The sequence below is a fragment of the Mustelus asterias genome, chromosome 3 (assembly GCF_964213995.1).
Source record: "Mustelus asterias chromosome 3, sMusAst1.hap1.1, whole genome shotgun sequence".
In the NCBI taxonomy this organism is placed as follows: domain Eukaryota; kingdom Metazoa; phylum Chordata; class Chondrichthyes; order Carcharhiniformes; family Triakidae; genus Mustelus; species Mustelus asterias.
The window spans coordinates 86,755,130-86,773,971 of record NC_135803.1 but is presented as its reverse complement, the minus strand read 5'-3'; the positions used below and the strand labels follow the sequence as shown (position 1 = coordinate 86,773,971).

Here is an 18,842-nt window from a genome sequence, read left to right as displayed (position 1 = left end):
GAGATATTTGTCTTCATCGATGACATGTTGAAGGCTCCGGAGAAGATGTCATAGCTCCTTTAACCTCACACTTCACCTAAGGGGAACAGCTGCTCCCTAGCCACTCTGTGCATGCTCCTCATAAACTTGTACACTTTCAAGGTGAAGGGGGGGGAGGTTTAACACAGATATCAGAAGGACATATTTTACACAGAGGGTGGTGGGGGCCTGGAATGCGCTGCCAGGCAAGGTGGTGGAGGCGGACACACTGGGAACGTTTAAGACTTATCTAGACAGCCATATGAACGGAGTGGGAATGGAGGGATACAAAAGAATGGTCTAGTTTGGACCAGGGAGCGGCATGGGCTTGGAGGGCCGAAGGGCCTGTTCCTGTGCTGTATTGTTCTTTGTACACTTCAATCAGGTCGCCCCCTCAGTCTGCTCTGCTCCAACGAAAACAACCCAAGCCTATCCAACCTCTCTTCATAACTTAAATGTTCCATTCCAGGCAGCATCGTGGTGAATCTCCTCTGCACCACCTCCAGTCACATTCTTCCTATAACGTGGTGACCAGAACTGCACACAGTACTCTCGCTGTGGCCTCACCAAAGTTCTATACAACTCCAACATGATTTCCCTGCCTTTGTAATCTATATCTCAACTGATAAAGGCAAGTGTTCCAGTTGCCTTTTTCACCACCCTGCTAACATGCCCTTCCATCTTCAGAGCTCTATGGACAAACATGCCAAGGTCCCTTTGTTCCACAGTGTCATGCCATTCGTTGGCTACTTCCTTGTCAAATTATTCCTTCCAAAGTGGGTCACCTCACACTTTTCAGGGTTAAATTCCACCTGCCCCTTATCAGCCCATTTGACCATTCCATCTATATCTTCTTGTAGCCCAAGACACTCAGCCTCACTGCTAACCATCCAGCCAATCTTTGTGTCATCCACAAACTTACTAATCCTCCCCCTCACATCGTCATCTATATCATTTATATAAATGACGAATAATAGGGGGCCCAACACAGATCTCTGTGGTACGCCACTGGACATTGGCTTCCAGTCACTAAAGCAGTCATCTGTCATCGCCCTCTGTCTCCTACAACTGAGCCAATTTTGAATCCACCTTATCGTTACCATGTATCCCATACAAATTTGTCTTCTTTACAAGTCTCCCATGTGGGACCTTGTCAAAGGATTTGCTGAAATCCATATAAACTATATCAACTTCACTACCCTCATCGACACACCTGGTCACCTCCTCAAAAAATTCAATTAAATTTGTTAGGCATGACCTCCCTCTGATGAAGCCATGCTCACTATCCCTGATCAAGCTTTGCCTCTCCAAGTGGAGATAGATGCTCTCCTTCAGAAGTTTGTCTAATAATTTCCCTACCATTGATGTGAGATTTACTGGTCTCCAGTTCTCTGGTTTAACTCAACAACCTTTCTTAAATAGCAGAACCACATGAGCTGTTCTTCAGTCGTCTGGCACCTCCCCCAAGGTAGTCATGATGTGGAGATGCCGGCGTTGGACTGGGGTAAACAGTCCTGGGTTGGTTGTAGAGATTCGCATTCTAATCAGTATTCTGTAACTTGATTTTGTGTCTCTGTGCCCTATTTGAGAGCAGATTTCCACTCCATCTGACGAAGGAGCAGCGCTCCGAAAGCTAATGGCATTTGCTACCAAATAAACCTGTTGGAGTTTAACCTGGTGTTGTTAAAACTCTTACTGTGACCTCCCCCAAGGCCAGAGAGGAATTAAGAATTTGGGTCAGAGCCCCTTCAGTCTCCTCCCTTGTCTCCCATAGCAGCCTGGCACACAATTCATCCAGACCTGGAGATTTACCACTTACAATGTGCTTATTTTGCGGTACGGTAGCGCAGTGGTTAGCACTGCTGCTTCACAGCTCCAGAGTCCTGGGTTCGATTCCTGGCTCGGGTCACTGTCTGTGCGGAGTTTGCACGTTCTTCTCGTGTCTGCGTGGGTTTCCTCCGGGTGCTCCGGTTTCCTCCCACAGTCCAAAGATGTGCGGGTTAGGTTGATTGGCCAGGTTAAAAATTGCCCCTTAGAATCCTAAAATGCGTAGGTTAGAGGGATTAGCGGGTAAATATGTGGGGGTAGGGCCTGGGTGGGATTGTGGTCGGTGCAGACTCGATGGGCCGAATGGCCTCCTTCTGCACTGTAGGGTTTCTATGATTTCTATGATCTATTTTATTTCTACTTTTTGTTTACTCCAGTTCAGTGGAAGGAGTTGGTTAATGAGCACCTGCGAAGCGATTATACTTGTAACAAATAATTTGTAAAGCTAGGATATGGCAGGGGAACTTTGCTGAGTGGAATGTACAGCTTGCGACATGTGGGCAGCCATGGACACACTTTGTGCCCTTGAAAAACATATCCGCAGGAATTGTTGTTCACCACACAAACTTCAGCTCTGGGTTTCAGAACTGGAGCTGTGCCTCAAAGCCACAAATGGATAATACATTTATGGAGGTGGTTACAATAAACGTTCAGAGCATGCAGACAAATATCGATGGGTGACTGTCAGGCAGTCGAAAAGAGTCAGGCAATTAGTGCAGGAGCCCCCTCAGATGATCTCACCACTAATCAGTTTTGTTTGTTTTTACTCATTCGTGGGCATGGACATGGCAGGCTGGCCAGCATTTATTGCCCATCCCTAGTTGCATTTAAGGTGTGGTTAGCTGTCTTCTTGAAACACTGCAGTCCACGTGCTGTGGGTTGACCCACAATACTGTTCAGGAGGGAATTTCAGGATTTTGATTCAGCGACTGAGAAGGAACGGCGATATATTTCCAAGTCAGGATGGTGAGTGGCTTGGAGGGGAACTTGAAGGTGGTGGTGTTCCCATGTATCTGCTGCCCTTATCCTTCTAGATGGAAATCATAGAAATCATAGAAACCCTACAGTGCGGAAGGAGGCCATTCGGCCCATCGAGTCTGCACCGACCACAATCCCACCCAGGCCCTATCCCCACATATTTACTTGCTAATCCCTCTAACCTACGCATCTCAGGACTCTAAGGGACAATTTTTAACCTGGCCAATCAACCTAACCCGCACATCTTTGGACTGTGGGAGGAAACCAGGGCACCCGGAGGAAACCCACGCAGACACGAGGAGAATGTGCAAACTCCACATAGACAGTGACCTGAGCTGGGAATCGAACCCGGGACCCTGGAGCTGTGAAGCAGCAGTGCTAACCACTGTGCTACCGTGCCGCCCAAGTGTCACTGTGGTGGTGCATTTGGAAGGTGCTGTCTAAGGATCTTTGATGAATTTCTGCAGTGCATCTTGTAGATAGTACACACTGCTGCTACTGAGTGTCAGTGGAGGGAGTGGGTGTTTGTGAATGTGGTGCCAATCAAGCTTTCCCCTTGATGGTGTCAAGCTTGAGTGTTGTTGGAGCTGCACCCACCCAGGCAAGTGGGGAGTATTCCATCATACTTGTGCCTTGTAAATGGTGGACAGGCTTTGGGGAGTCAGGAGAGGAGTTACTCACTGCAGTATTCCTAGCCTCTGACCTGCTCTTGTAGCCACTGTGTTTATGTGGTGAGTCCAGTTGAGTTTCTGGTCAATGGTAACCCCAAGGTTGTTGACAGTGGGGGATTCAGTGCTGGTAATGTTATGAAGTGGAGGCTGATCCCCTCTCTGAGAACTAAGACGCAACCATTCAAAGAGGAATACCTCGCCTCATAATCTGTTAAAAGTGTGTGACAAGTAGTACGATCTGCTCTTCAGTAATTTTAATGGTTAAATCAAAATAACTACCTGAAACTCTGTAAAATCAACAAATAACACTTTATTTATCTAACAGTTCAGATGGTGCTTTCTTTTACGACATAAATGCAGCTGAGAGCCAGCAAGTCTCTCTCTCTCTCTAGAGCTGTGAGCGGTGACAGGTCCTCTCCCAGTTTGTGCCATTGCCCCCTTCTTTTATACCTCTGATAACATATCAATATTCCCCACAATGGGATTGGTTCCCAGTTGCCAAAACCATTAATTGCAAATTCAATAGGTGCTTGGCATCTAAACGTCTAACTTAAACTGATTGGCTAAAATTCAGAAACAGCCTGTTGTCTTGGCAACACTACTGCCTGGCCTCTTGACACAAATGTTTCAATTTGGGCTCTCCATGCACCTGCACTTTTTAAAAAACTAAGTACAGAAATAGCGCCACCTTTTAAAGGGATCACACACTGCTTTCCCATTTTACAATTTCACAAACACCAACTTGTAACATTCTAAACTCAACTTCGCAACAGTAACACCATTGAATGTCAAGGGGCGGTGGTTAGTGTCTCTTATGGGTGAAGGTCATTGCTTGCCATTTGTGTGGCGCTAATGTTACTTGCCATTTGTCAGCCTAAGCCTGAATATTGTCTGGATCTTGTTGCATTTGAACATAGAAACTAGAAGCAGGAGTAGGCCATTCGGGCCTAAGAGCCTGCTCCGTCATTCATTTTAATTATCGAATTCAATATCCTGATCTCTCCTTCCCCCCCCATATCCCTTGATCCCTTTCGCCCCAAGAGCTATATCTAATTTCTTCTTGAAATCACTCAATGTTTTGGCCTGAACTGCATTCTGTGGTAGTGAATTCCACACATTCATCACCCTTTTGGTGAAGAAATTTCTCCTCACCTCAGTTCTAAAAGGTTTACCCCTTATCCTCAAACTATGACCCCTAATTCTGGTCTCCCTCACCATTGGGAACATTCTGAATCTACCCTGTCTAACCCTGTTAGAATTTTATAAATTTCTATGAGATCCTGGCCAATGCTGCATTCTAATGAGAGAGTAAGGGGAAGATGTGTTGAGTGGTGACATCATGATGGAGTTGGCGGAAATGGCAAAGGATGACCATTTGAATGCAGAGGCTGTTGGGGTGGAAGGTGATTACAAGGGGGGCCCTACCCTGATTCTGGGAGGGAGGGAGGGAAGGGGGCAAGAGCAGTGGTGTGGGAGATGGGTCAGCCACGGTTGGGAGTCCTGTCAACCACAGTGGATCAGAAATGACAAGGAAGAAGGAAGACACATCAGCAGTGCCATTTTGGAAAGTGGCATCAATGGAACAGATGCAGCAGAGGTGAAGGAACTGAGAGAATGGGATGGAGTCCTTACAGGATGTGGGGCGTCAAAAACTATAGTCAAGGTAGCTGTGGGAGTCGGTGGGCTTGTAATAGATACTGGTGGACAGTCTATCACCAGAAATGGAGACAGAGGCGCCAAGGAAAGGAAGAGATGGACCAGGTGAAGGTGATAGAACGGTGGAAATTGGAAGTGAAATTGATAAATTTTTCCAGGTCCAGACAAGAGCATGAAGCGGCACCAAAATAGGCGTCAATGTGCCGATGAAAGAGTTGTGGAAAGGCACCGAAGTAGGATTGGAACAGGAAACGTTCCACATACCCCATAAAGAGACAGGCATAACTGGGATCCATGCGAGTACCCAGAATTAAAGGCACTCTTATCTAGATGCACACGGCATTCACAACACAGTTGATAGTTTGAAGGCTTAAACTGAGGTAAATGGGTACAATTTAATTGCCATTACAGAGACTTGGCTACAGGGTGGCCAAGATTGGAAATGGAATCGAGCGCAGTGAATTGGGGGTAATATACTAGCATGGAGTAATGATTGGTTAACAGACAGAAAATAGAGAGCAGATATAAACAATTCATTCTCAGCAGAGCGAATTGTTTCTAATGGGGTAGCACAAGGATCAGTGCTCAGGCCACAGCTATTCACAACCTTTATCAATTAATTGGATTTGGGAAAGATAAATTGTGAAGAGGATACAAAAGGAGACTTGGACAGATTAAGTGAATAGACTAAAACATGGCAAGTGGAATATAATGCAAATACGCAAGAGGTTATTCACTCTGGTAGAAAAATAGAAAGGTGGATTATGTCTTAAACGGTGTCCTGGTTCATGAGTCACGACCCTCTCCCCTTAGCTGATGAATCAGTACTCCTCCATGTTGCACACCACTTGGAGGAAGCACTGGGGGTGAAAAGGATGCAGAATGTACTCCAGGTGGGGACTTCCATGTCCATTACCAAGAGTGTGTCGATAGTACCGCCACAGACCAAGCTGCACATAGCTGTCAAGACTGGGACTGCTGCAGGTGGTGAGGGAGCCAACAAGAGGGAAAAACATTCTTGACCTCATCCTCACCAACCTGTCTGCCACAGATGCATCTGTCCATGATTGTATGGGTAGAAATGACCACAGCACAGTCCTTGTGGAGACGAAGTCCCATCTTCACATTGAGGATGCCCTCCATCAAGTTGTGTGGCATTACCACCGGACTAAATAGGATAGACTTTGTACAGATCTAGCAGCTCAACTGGGCATCCATGAGGCACTGTGGGCCATCAGCAGCAGCAGAATTGTACTCATCCATAATCTGTAATCTCATGGGCTGGCATTTGCCCCACTCTACCATTAGCACTAAACCAGGTGATCAACCACATCCTGCCATACAAGTGCTAGCCAATGAGCATCTCCAACAAGAGAGAATGGTGGCAGACAATTAAATATCTCACTGGAGGAGAAGGTTCCACAAGTATCCCCATCCTTAATGATGGAGGAGTCCAACACATCAGTGCAAAAGATCAGGCTGAAGCATTTGTAACAATCTTTAGCCAGAAATGCCGAGTGGATGATCCATCTCAGCCTCAAAAGAACAAAGAAAATTACAGCACAGGAACAGGCCCTTTGGCCCTCCAAACCTGCACCAACCATGCTGCCCGACTTAACTAAAACCCCCTACACTTCCGGGGACCATATCCCTCTTTTCCCATTCTATTCATGCATTTGTCAAGACGCCCCTCAAAAGTCACTACCATATCCGCTTCCACTACCTCCCCCGGCAACGCGTTTCAGGCACCCACGGCCCTCTGTGTAAAAAATCTGTCTCATACATCTCCTTTAAACCTTGCCCCTCGCACCACAGTAATTGACTCTTCCACCCTGGGAAAAAGCTTCTGACTATCCACTCTGTCCATGCCTCTCATAATCTTGTAGACTTCTATCAGGTCGCCCCTCAGTCTCCATCGTTCCAGTGAGAATAAACCAAGTTTCTCCAACCTCTCCTCATAGCTAATGCCCTCCATACCAGGCAACATCCTAGTAAATCTTTTCTGTACCCTCTCGAAAGCCTTCACATCCTTCTGGTAGTGTGGCGACCAGAACTGAACACTAAAATCCAAGTGCGGCCGAACTAAGGTTCTATAAAGCTGTAACATGACTTGCCAATTTTTAAACTCAATAACCCGGCCGATGAAGGCAAGCATGCCGTATGCCTTCTTGACTACCTTCTCCACCTGCATTGCCACTTTCAGTGACCTGTGTACCTGTACACCTAGATCCCTTTGCCTATCAATACTCTGAAGGGTTCTGCCATTTACTGTATATTTCCTATCTGTATTAGATCTTCCAAAATGCATTACCTCACATTTGTCCGGATTAAACTCCATCTGCCATCTCCCCGCCCAAGTCTCCAACCGATCTATATCCTGCTGTATCTTCTGATGGTCCCCATCGCTATCCGTAAATCCACCAACCTTTGTGTCGTCTGCAAACTTACTAATCAATCCAGTTACATTTTCCTCCAAATCATTTATATATGTTACAAATAGCAAAGGTCCCAGCACTGATCCCTGAGAAACGCCACTTGTCATGATGTGGAGATGCCACTTGTCACAGCCCTCCATTCAGAAACGCACCCTTCCACTGCTATCCTCTGTCTTCTTTGACCGAGTCAGTTTTGTATCCACCTTGCCAGCTCAGCTCTGGTCCCATGCGACTTCACCTTCTGCACCAGTCTGCCATGAGGGACCTTGTCAAAGGCCTTACTGAAGTCCATGTAGACAACATCCACTGCCCTACTCTCATCAATCATCTTCATCACTTCCTTGAAAAACTCGATCAAGTTCATGAGACACGACCTCCCCTTCACAAAACCATGTTGCCTCTCACTAATATGTCCACTTATTTCCAAGTGGGAATAAATCCTGTCTCGAAGAATCCTTTCCAATAATTTCCCTTCCATTGATGTAAGGCTCACCGGCCTGTAATTACCTGGATTATTCTTGCTACCCTTCTTCAACAAAACGAACAACATTGGCTATTCTCCAATCCTCTGGGACCTCCCCTGTATGTGGAGATGTCGATATGTGCGATCTTCTTGGAGATCCTCTCCACTTGGGGTCGGCAGTTTGCGGTGTCGATGGCAGCCATGATGTGGAGTACCTTCCCTGTAGCCAGTGAGGATACAAAGATTTCTCTCAAGGCCCCAGCAATTTCCTCCCTTGCCTCTCTCAGGATTCTGTGGTATATCCCATCAGGCCCTGGGGACTTGCCTACCTTAATGTTTCTCAAGAACCCCAATACCTCCTTTTTGATCTCAACATGACTCAAACTATCTACACATCTTTTCCCAGACTCATCATCCACCAAGTCCTTCTCTTTGGTGAATACTGACACAAAGTACTCATTTAATATCTTGCCCATTTGTGGGCGGCACGGTAGCACAGTGGTTAGCACTGCTGCTTCACAGCTCCAGGGTCCCAGGTTCGATTCCCGGCTCGGATCACTGTCTGTGTGGAGTTTGCACATTCTCCTCGTGTCTGCGTGGGTTTCCTCCGGGTGCTCCGGTTTCCTCCCACAGTCCAAAGATGTGCGGGTTAGGTTGATTGGCCAGGTTTGCCCCTTAGAGTCCTGAGACGCGTAGGTTAGAGGGATTAGCAAGTAAATATGTGGGGGTAGGGCTTGGGTGGGATTGTGGTCGGTGCAGACTCGATGGGCCGAATGGCCTCCTTCCGCACTGTAGGGTTTCTATGATTTCTATGATTTCTTCGATGATTTCCTCTGGCTCCACGCATAGATTCTCTCCCTTGTCCTTGAGTGGGCCAACCCTCTCCCTGGCTACCTTCTTGCTCTTTATATATGTATAAAAAGCCTTGGGATTTTCCTTAATCCTGCTGGCCAATGATTTTTCGTGACCCCTTTTAGCCCTCCTTACTCCTTGCTTAAATTTATTTCTACTTTCCTTGTATTCCACACTTGCTTTGTGTGTTCCCAGCCTCCTAGCTTTGACAAATGCTTCCTTTTTCTCTTTGACTAGGCTCACAATATCTCTCATTATCCAAGGTTCCCAAAACTTGCCATACTTAGCCTTCTTCCTTACAGGAATGTGCCAGTCCTGAATCCCTATCAACTTACACTTGAAAGCCTCCCACATGGCAGATGTTGATTTGCCCTCAAACATCTGCCCCCAATCTACATTTTTCAGTTCCAGCCTAATATTATTAATTAGCCTTCCCCAATTTAGCACCTTAACTTGAGGACTACACTTATCTTTATCCATCAGTACCTTAAAGCTTACTGAATTATGGTCACTGTTCCCGAACTGTCCCCTACTGAAACATCGACCACCTGGCCGGGCTCATTCCCCAATACCAGGTCCAGTATGGCCCCTTCCCTAGTTGAACTATCTACATACTATTTCAAGAAGTCCTCCTAGATCATAGAAAGAAATCATAGAAATCATAGAAACCCTACAGTACAGAAAGAGGCCATTCGGCCCATCGAGTCTGCACCGACCACAATCCCACCCAGGCCCTACCCCTATATCCCTACATATTTACCCACTAATCCCTCTAACCTACGCATCTCAGGACACTAAGGGCAATTTTTAGCATGGCCAATCAACCTAACCCGCACATCTTTGGACTGTGGGAGGAAACCGGAGCACCCGGAGGAAACCCACGCAGACACGAGGAGAATGTGCAAACTCCACACAGACAGTGACCCAAGCCGGGAATCGAACCCAGGTCCCTGGAGCTGTGAAGCAGCAGTGCTAACCACTGTGCTACCGTGCCGCCAAATGGTCCTTACAAACTCTGCCCCTAGCACTAAGTGAGTCCCAGTCAATATAGGGGAAGTTAAAATCTCCCAGCACAACAACCCTGTTACTTTTACACCTTGCCAAAATCTGCCCACATATTTGTTCCTCTATCTCCCCCTGGCAGTTGGGAGGCCTATAGTAAACCCTCAACATTGTGACTACACCGTTCCTATTCCTGAGCACTACCCATATTGCCTCGCTGTATGAGTACTCCATGGTGTCCTCCTGCAGTACAGCTGTGCAACTCCCCCACCCCTTTTACATCACCGTCTATCCCGCCTGAAACATCTGTATTCTGGAATGTTAAGCTGCCAATCGTGTCCTTCCCTTAACTAAGTTTCTGTAATGGCAACTACATCATAGTTCCTAGTACTAATCCAAGCTCTAAGTTCACCTGCCTTACCTGTTACACTTCTCGCATTGAAATAAGTGCACTTCAGTCCACCAGACCCTCTTTGATTAGCAACCCCACCCTGCCTGCTGTTTCTCTGGTTCCCCTTCAGCTCGTTCACCTTTGCTTTGGTTCCCACCCCCCTGCCAAGCGAGTTTAAATCCTCCCGTGTGACACTAGCAAACCTCCCGGCCAGAATATTTATGCCCTTCCAGTTTAGATGCAATCCGTCCTTCTTGTACAGGTCCCACCTGCCCCAGAAGAGACCCCAATGATCCAGATATCTGAAACCCTCCCTCCTACACCAGCTGTTTAGCCACGGATTGAGCTGCACTATCTTCCTATTCCTAAGCCTCACTAGCACGGGGAGTAATCCTAGATTACAACCTTAGAGGTTTTTAACTTTCTACCTAACTCCCTAAACTGCTGCTGCAGGACCTCATCACTCTTCCTACCTATGTCGTTAGTACCAATATGTAACACAACCTCTGGCTGTTCACCCTCTTCCTCCAGAGGTCCCTAGCATCACAGATGTCAGTCTTCAGCCAAATTGATTCGCTCCACATAATATCAAGAAATGGCTGAAGGCACTAGATACTGCAAAGGCTATGAGCCCTGACAAAATTCCGGCAATACTATTCAGAACTTGCCACACCCCTAGCCAAGCTGTTCTATTACAGCTACAACACTGGCATCTACCCAGCAATGTGGAAAATTGCCCACATATGTACACAAGAAACAGGACAAATCCATCCCAGCCTATTACTGCCTCATCAGTCTACTGTCAATCATCAGTAAAGTGAACAAAGGAGTCATCAACAGCACTTACTCAGCAATATCCAGGCTTAGGCTGACAAGTGACAGATAACATTTGTGCCACACAAGTGCTAGCCAATGAGCATCTCCAACAAGAGAGAATCTAAACATTGCCCCTTGACATTCAATGGCATTACCATCAGTGAACGCTCCACTATTAACATCCTGGGGGATTACTATTGACCATAAACTGAACTGGACTGGATATAATAATACTGTGGCTACCAGAGCAGGTCAGAGGCTAGCAATCCTGTGGTGAGTAACTCATCTCCCAACTCTCCAAAGCCTGTCCACCATCTACAAGGCACAAGTCAGGAGTGTAATGGAATGCTCTCCACTTGCCTGGAGAGTGCAGCTCCAACCACACTTGAGAAGCTCAACACCATCCAGGACAAAGCAGCCCACTTGATTTTGAAGCTTTCCACAAACATTCAATCCCTCCACCACTGATGAAAGTAACAGCAGTGAGTACTATCTATAAGATATATCAGATGAAACGTGGCTGAAGAGACAGTGTGAGGAAGAGTATTTTAGATTCCTGGGACATTGGGACCAGTTCTGGGGGAGGTGGGACCATTACAAACTAGACAGGTTACATCTGGCAGGCCCAGGTCTGATGTCCTATGGGGAGTATTTGTTAGTGTGGTAGGTTACATCTGGCAGGCCCAGGTCTGATGTCCTATGGGGAGTATTTGTTAGTGTGGTTGGGGACGGTTTAAATAAAAATGTCAGAGGGGAAGGGAACCTATGCAGAGTCAGAGGAGGAAAAATCAAGGACAAAGACCAAAAACAGAAAGGGGAATAAGGAAAGTGGTAGGCAGAGAAACCAAGGGCCAGATTCAAACAGGGCCACAGTGAAAAATAGTGAGAATGAGACCAGTGATGTTAAAAAGACAAGCCTAAAGTCTTTGTGCTTTAAGGCGTGGAGCATTTGTAATAAAGCAGATGAATTAATCACGAAAATAAACAAGTATGATATAGTTAGGATTACGGAGATATGGCTGCCAGGGGACCAGGAAAGGGAACTGAACATCCAGGGGTATTCAATACTTAGGAAAGAAAGACAAAAAGGTAAAGGCAGTGGAGTTGCATTGCTGGTTAAAGAGGAAATTAACATCACACTGAGGAAGGATATTAGCTCCAACGATGTGGAATCTATATGGGTTGAGCTAAGAAACATCAAGGGGCAAAAACCATTAGTAGGGGTTGTATATATAGACCTCCCAAACTATAATGGCAATGTTGGGCACAACATTAAACAGGAAATTTGAAATGCATGCGGTAAAGGAACATCTGTAATTCTGGGTGACCTTAAGCTGCATATAAATTGAGCATATCAAATTAGTCACAATACCGAACAGGAGTGTGTAGGGGATGGTTTTCTGGACCAATACTTTGAGGAACCAGCTAGAGAGCAGGCCATTCTAGGCTGGGCATTGTGTAATGAGAAAAGAATTGGCAATCTAGTTGTGCGAGACCCGTTGGGGGTGAATGACCATAACATGATAGAATTTTTCATCAATTGGAGAGTGACGTAGCTGATTCTGAGACTAAGGTCCTGAATCTTAATAAAGGAAACTACGATAATATGAGGTGCAAGTTGGCCATGATAGATTTGGAAATGTTACTGAAAGGGATGATGGCGGATAGGCAATAGCAAACATTCAAAGAGTGCATGGGTGAACTGTAACAACTGTTCATGCCTGTCTGGCGTAAAAATAAAATGGGAAAGGTGGCCAAACCATCGTTTAGAAGGGAAATTGGAGATAATATCAGATCCAATTGAGGGGTATACAAATTGGCCAGAAAAACCAGCAGACCTGAAGATTGGAAGCAGTTCAGAATTCAGCAAGAGGACAAAGGGATTATTTAAGAAGGGGAAAATAAAGTATGAGAACATAAAAACTGACTGTAAAAGCTTCTATAGGTACATGAAGAGAAAAAGTTGGTGAAGACAAATGTAGGTCCCTTACAGTCAAAAACAGGAGAATTTATAATGGGGAACAAAGAAATGGCTGACCAACTAGACATACTTTGGTTCTGTCTTCACAAAGGAGGACACAAATAACCAGAAATGTGGGGGAACCCAGGGTTTAGCGAGAAGGAGGAACTGAAGGAAATCAGTACTGGTAGGGAAATTGTATTGAGAAAATTGATGGGATTGATGGGATTGAATCTACATTTATGGGGCTTCATGGTGGCACAGTGGTTAGCACTCCTGCCTCACAGAGTCTAGCACTGCTGCATCACAGCGTCAGGGACGCAGGTTCGATTCCGGCCTTTGGTGGCTGTGTGGAGTTTGCACGTTCTCCCTGTGTCACTGTGGGTTTCTTCTGGGCTCCGGTTTCCTCCCACAGTCCAAAGATGTGCAGGTTAGGTGGATTAGCTGTGATAAATGGGTGGGGTATGGGGATAGGGCAGTCTGGTAGGCCTGGATAAAATGCTCTTTTGGAGAGTCGGTGCTGACTTGGTGAGCTGAATAGCCTCCTTCCACACAGATACACCACTCTGGATAAAGATATTTCACCTTGTCTCTGTCTTTAACAGTCTACCCAGTATCCTCAGACCATGCCCCCTAGTTCTGGACACCTCCACCATTGGGAATGCCCTTCCTGCATCTACCCTGTCTAGTCCTGTTAGAATTAGATTTCTATGACATCCCCCCTCATTCTTCTAAACTCCAGCGAATACAATCCTAACCGACTCAATCTCTCCTCATACATCAGTCCCACAATCCCAGGAGTCAATCTGGTAAACATTCTCTGTACTCCCTCGAGAGCAAGAACATCTTTCCTCAGAAAAGATAATCAAAACTGCACACATTATTCCAGGTGTGGCCTCACCAATGCCCTGAACGATTGTAGTAATTAAATGGGGGTTACCATTGACCAGAAACAGAACTGGACTAGATATATAAATACTGTGGCTGCCAGAGCAAGTCAGAGGCTGGGTATTCTGCATCTCCTGACTTTCCAAAGCCTGTCCACTGTCTACAAGTCAGGAGTGTGACGGAATACTCTCCACTTGCCTGGATGAGTGCAGCTCCAATGACACTCAAAAAGCTCAACACCATCCAGGAGACAGCAGCCTGCTTGAGTGGTGACTTACCCATTAACTTAAACATTTACTCTCTCCACCACTGACACACAATGACACGAGCACCTACCATCTACAAGATGTGCTGCAAGTCATGAACAAAAACAAAAAGGGGACATCATTATATAATGAGCAGCAAGATGTTCTCCCTTGCACCAACTCAACCATCCCCTCCCCCACATCTACCCCAAATAAATTATAGAAGAAATCTGGAATTCCCCAGGAAACAATCACACAATCTCACCATCTCCCCTCCCTCCACAAACCTACTAGATGGCCAATCTGGATGTACATGCAGAATAAACATATCTCTCAGCCTATCATTCAGGCTGATCTGTACTCTGCCATTGGTGAGGTCCCTGAGTATTGGAGGATAGCGATTGTGGTCCCGTTGTTTAAGAAGGGTAGCAGGGATAACCCAGGAAATTATAGGCCGGTGAGCTTGACGTTCGTGGTAGGGAAGTTGTTGGAGAGGATTCTTAGAGACAGGATGTATGTGCATTTAGAACGGAACAATCTCATTAGTGACAGACAGCATGGTTTTGTAAGAGGGAGGTCGTGCCTTACAAATTTGGTGGAGTTTTTTGAGGAAGTGACAAAAACGGTTGATGAAGGAAGGGCCGTGGATGTCGTCTATATGGATTTCAGTAAGGCATTTGACAAAGTCCCACATGGCAGGTTGGTTAAGAAGGTTAAGGCTCATGGGATACAAGGAGAAGTGGCTAGATGGGTGGAGAACTGGCTTGGCCATAGGAGACAGAGGGTAGTGGTCGAAGGGTCTTTTTCCGGCTGGAGGTCTGTGACCAGTGGTGTTCCGCAGGGCTCTGTACTGGAGCCTCTGCTATTTGTGATATATATAAATGATTTGGAAGAAGGTGTAACTGGTGTAATCAGCAAGTTTGCGGATGACACGAAGATGGCTGGACTTGCGGATAGCGAAGAGCATTGTCGGGCAATACAGCAGGATATAGATAGGCTGGAAAATTGGGTGGAGAGGTGGCAGATGGAGTTTAATCCGGATAAATGCGAAGTGATGCATTTTGGAAGAAATAATGTAGGGAGGAGTTATACAATAAATGGCAGAGTCATCAGGAGTATAGAAACACAGAGGGACCTAGGTGTGCAAGTCCACAAATCCTTGAAGGTGGCAACACAGGTGGAGAAGGTGGTGAAGAAGGCATATGGTATAAGAACATAAGAAATAGGAGCAGGAGTAGGCCATCTAGCCCCTCGAGCCCCGCCATTCAATAAGATCATGGCTGATCTGACGTGGATCAGTACCACTTACCCGCCTGATCCCCATAACCCTTAATTCCCTTACCGATCAGGAATCCATCCATCCGCGCTTTAAACATATTCAGCGAGGTAGCCTCCACCACCTCAGTGGGCAGAGAATTCCAGAGATTCACCACCCTCTGGGAGAAGAAGTTCCTCCTCAACTCTGTCTTAAACCGACCCCCCTTTATTTTGAGGCTGTGTCCTCTAGTTTTAACTTCCTTACTAAGTGGAAAGAATCTCTCCGCCTCCACCCTATCCAGCCCCCGCATTATCTTATAAGTCTCCATAAGATCCCCCCTCATCCTTCTAAACTCCAACGAATACAAACCCAATCTCCTCAGCCTCTCCTCATAATCCAAACCCCTCATCTCCGGTATCAACCTGGTGAACCTTCTCTGCACTCCCTCCAATGCCAATATATCCTTCCTCATATAAGGGGACCAATACTGCACACAGTATTCCAGCTGCGGCCTCACCAATGCCCTGTACAGGTGCATCAAGACATCCCTGCTTTTATATTCTATCCCCCTCGCGATATAGGCCAACATCCCATTTGCCTTCTTGATCACCTGTTGTACCTGCAGACTGGGCTTTTGCGTCTCATGCACAAGGACCCCCAGGTCCCTTTGCACGGTAGCCTGTTTTAATTTGTTTCCATTGAGATAGTAATCCCATTTGTTATCATTTCCTCCTAAGTGTATAACTTTGGTATGCTTGCCTTTATAGGACGGGGTATAGAGTATAAAAGCTGGAGTCTGATGATGCAGCTGTATAGAACGCTGGTTAGGCCACTTTTGGAGTACTGCGTCCAGTTCTGGTCGCCACACTACCAGAAGGATGTGGAGGCGTTAGAGAGAGTGCAGAGAAGGTTTACCAGGATGTTGCCTGGTATGGAGGGTCTTAGCTATGAGGAGAGATTGGGTAAACTGGGGTTGTTCTCCCTGGAAAGATGGAGAATGAGGGGAGATCTAATAGAGGTGTACAAGATTATGAAGGGGATAGATAGGGTGAACAGTGGGAAGCTTTTTCCCAGGTCGGAGGTGACAATCACAAGGGGTCACGGGCTCAAGGTGAGAGGGGCGAAGTATAACTCAGATATCAGAGGGACGTTTTTTACACAGAGGGTGGTGGGGGCCTGGAATGCGCTGCCAAGTAGGGTGGTGGAGGCAGGCACGCTGACATCGTTTAAGACTTACCTGGATAGTCACATGAGCAGCCTGGGAGTGGAGGGATACAAACGATTGGTCTAGTTGGACCAAGGAGCGGCACAGGTTTGGAGGGCCGAAGGGCCTGTTTCCTGTGCTGTACTGTTCTTTGTTCTTGGCTCAGCCCCTCCACCTATCATACGACAATACCCTTTCCTCACCTTCTGGGGCATTTTTCCCAGGACCCACTCTAGCTTCAGGTCCACAGGGTGCACTGCAGATTGTTGTCTCATCTCAGAATTTTCTGCAGTGTTCCGATCGTCAACCAGCACAATCTGTAAAATAACTCTCATTAACATGTGTTCAACCAAACCCCGGCATTCACCCCTTCCCCAAAAGCCTCATTGCCGCCCTCTGCAGACAGCCAATCGCTGCGCACGCTCCTTCCAGACAGCCAATCGCTGCACGTGCCCCCTCCAGACAGCCAATAGCTGCGCGCGCCCCATCCAGACAGCCAATCACTGCACGCGCCCCCCTCCAGACAGCCAATCACTCCACACACCCCCTCCAGACAGCCAATCGCTGCGTGCACCCCCTCCAGACAGCCAATCGCTCCACGCGCCCCCCTCCAGTCAGCCAATCGCTGCGTGCGCCCCCTCCAGACAGCTAATCGCTGCACGCGCCCCCTCCAGACAGCCAATCGCTGCGCCCCCACCTCCAGACAGCCAATCACTGCGCCCCCACCTCCAGACAGCCAATCAATCACTCACTGACCCCTCCAGACAGCTAATTGCCCTGGACCCCCCCCACCCTTGGACGGACAATCACCCCAACACAGCCAATCACCAAACTCAAACTGACAATCATTGCCCAACACCCCTTTCCCACCTCCTGGAACCACTAATCACTGCCCCGAGACCTGTCAAGGACAAGCAATTACTACCCTGCGAACCGCATTTGAAATACTGCACCCAGTTCTGGTCGCCACACTACCAGAAGGAGGTTTGCCAGGATGTTGCCTGGTATGGAAGGGCTTGGTTATGAGAGATTGGGTAGACTGGGGTTGTTCTCACTGGAGAGACGGGGGATGAGGGGTGACCTGGTGGAGGTGTATAGGATTGTGAGAGGCATGGATAGGGTGGACAGTGGGAAGCTTTTTCCCAGATCAGTGGTGACTTTCACGGGGGGTCATGGGTTCAAGGTGAGGGGGGGGTTTAACGCGGATATCAGAAGGAGATATTTTACACAGAGGGTGGTGGGGGCCTGGAATGCGCTGCCGGGCAAGGTGGTGGAGGCGGACACACTGGGAACGTTTAAGACTTATCTAGATAGCCACATGAACGGAGTGGGAATGGAGGGATACAAAAGAAAGGTCTAATTTGGACCAGGGAGCGGCGCGGGCTTGGAGGGCCGAAGGGCCTGTTCCTGTGTTGTATTGTTCTTTCTTTCTTTCTTCTCTGACAGCCAATGAATGTCCCGCTAACCCAGCAGCCAATTCTGCCCTGAGTCTACCACCTCCCCGAAAGCCAACCACTGACCTACCACCATCCCTTTCCATGTCAACACCCCCTCACCGCCGACAGTATCACCAGTTGCCCTTCATAGAACATAGAACATAGAACATTACAGCGCAGAACAGGCCCTTCGGCCCACGATGTTGCACCGACCAGTTAAAAAAAAAAACTGTGACCCTCCAACCTAAACCAATTTCTTTTCGTCCATGAACCTATCTACGGATCTCTTAAACGCCCCCAAACTAGGCGCATTTACTACTGATGCTGGCAGGGCATTCCAATCCCTCACCACCCTCTGGGTAAAGAACCTACCCCTGACATCGGTTCTATAACTACCCCCCCTCAATTTAAAGCCATGCCCCCTCGTGCTGGATTTCTCCATCAGAGGAAAAAGGCTATCACTATCCACCCTATCTAAACCTCTAATCATCTTATATGTTTCAATAAGATCCCCTCTTAGCCGCCGCCTTTCCAGCGAAAACAATCCCAAATCCCTCAGCCTCTCCTCATAGGATCTCCCCTCCATACCAGGCAACATCCTGGTAAACCTCCTCTGCACCCTCTCCAAAGCCTCCACATCCTTCCTGTAATGTGGGGACCAGAACTGCACACAGTACTCCAAGTGCGGCCGCACCAGAGTTGTGTACAGTTGCAACATAACGCTACGACTCCTAAATTCAAT

At 47.2% G+C, this 18,842-nt stretch overlaps 1 protein-coding gene across 3 annotated transcripts in view; it reads right to left on the bottom strand.

Annotated features, from left to right (window-relative positions):
- The window catches only part of pfas (phosphoribosylformylglycinamidine synthase), a 314,140-nt gene that overhangs the window by 165,523 nt on the left and 129,775 nt on the right, over positions 1 to 18,842 (bottom strand). For all 3 annotated transcript variants that reach the window (XM_078209284.1, XM_078209285.1, XM_078209283.1), the window contains exon 16: positions 16,868 to 16,981. In XM_078209284.1, the coding sequence (XP_078065410.1) occupies positions 16,868 to 16,981 (114 nt within the window). The remainder of the gene's footprint in view (positions 1 to 16,867; positions 16,982 to 18,842) is intronic.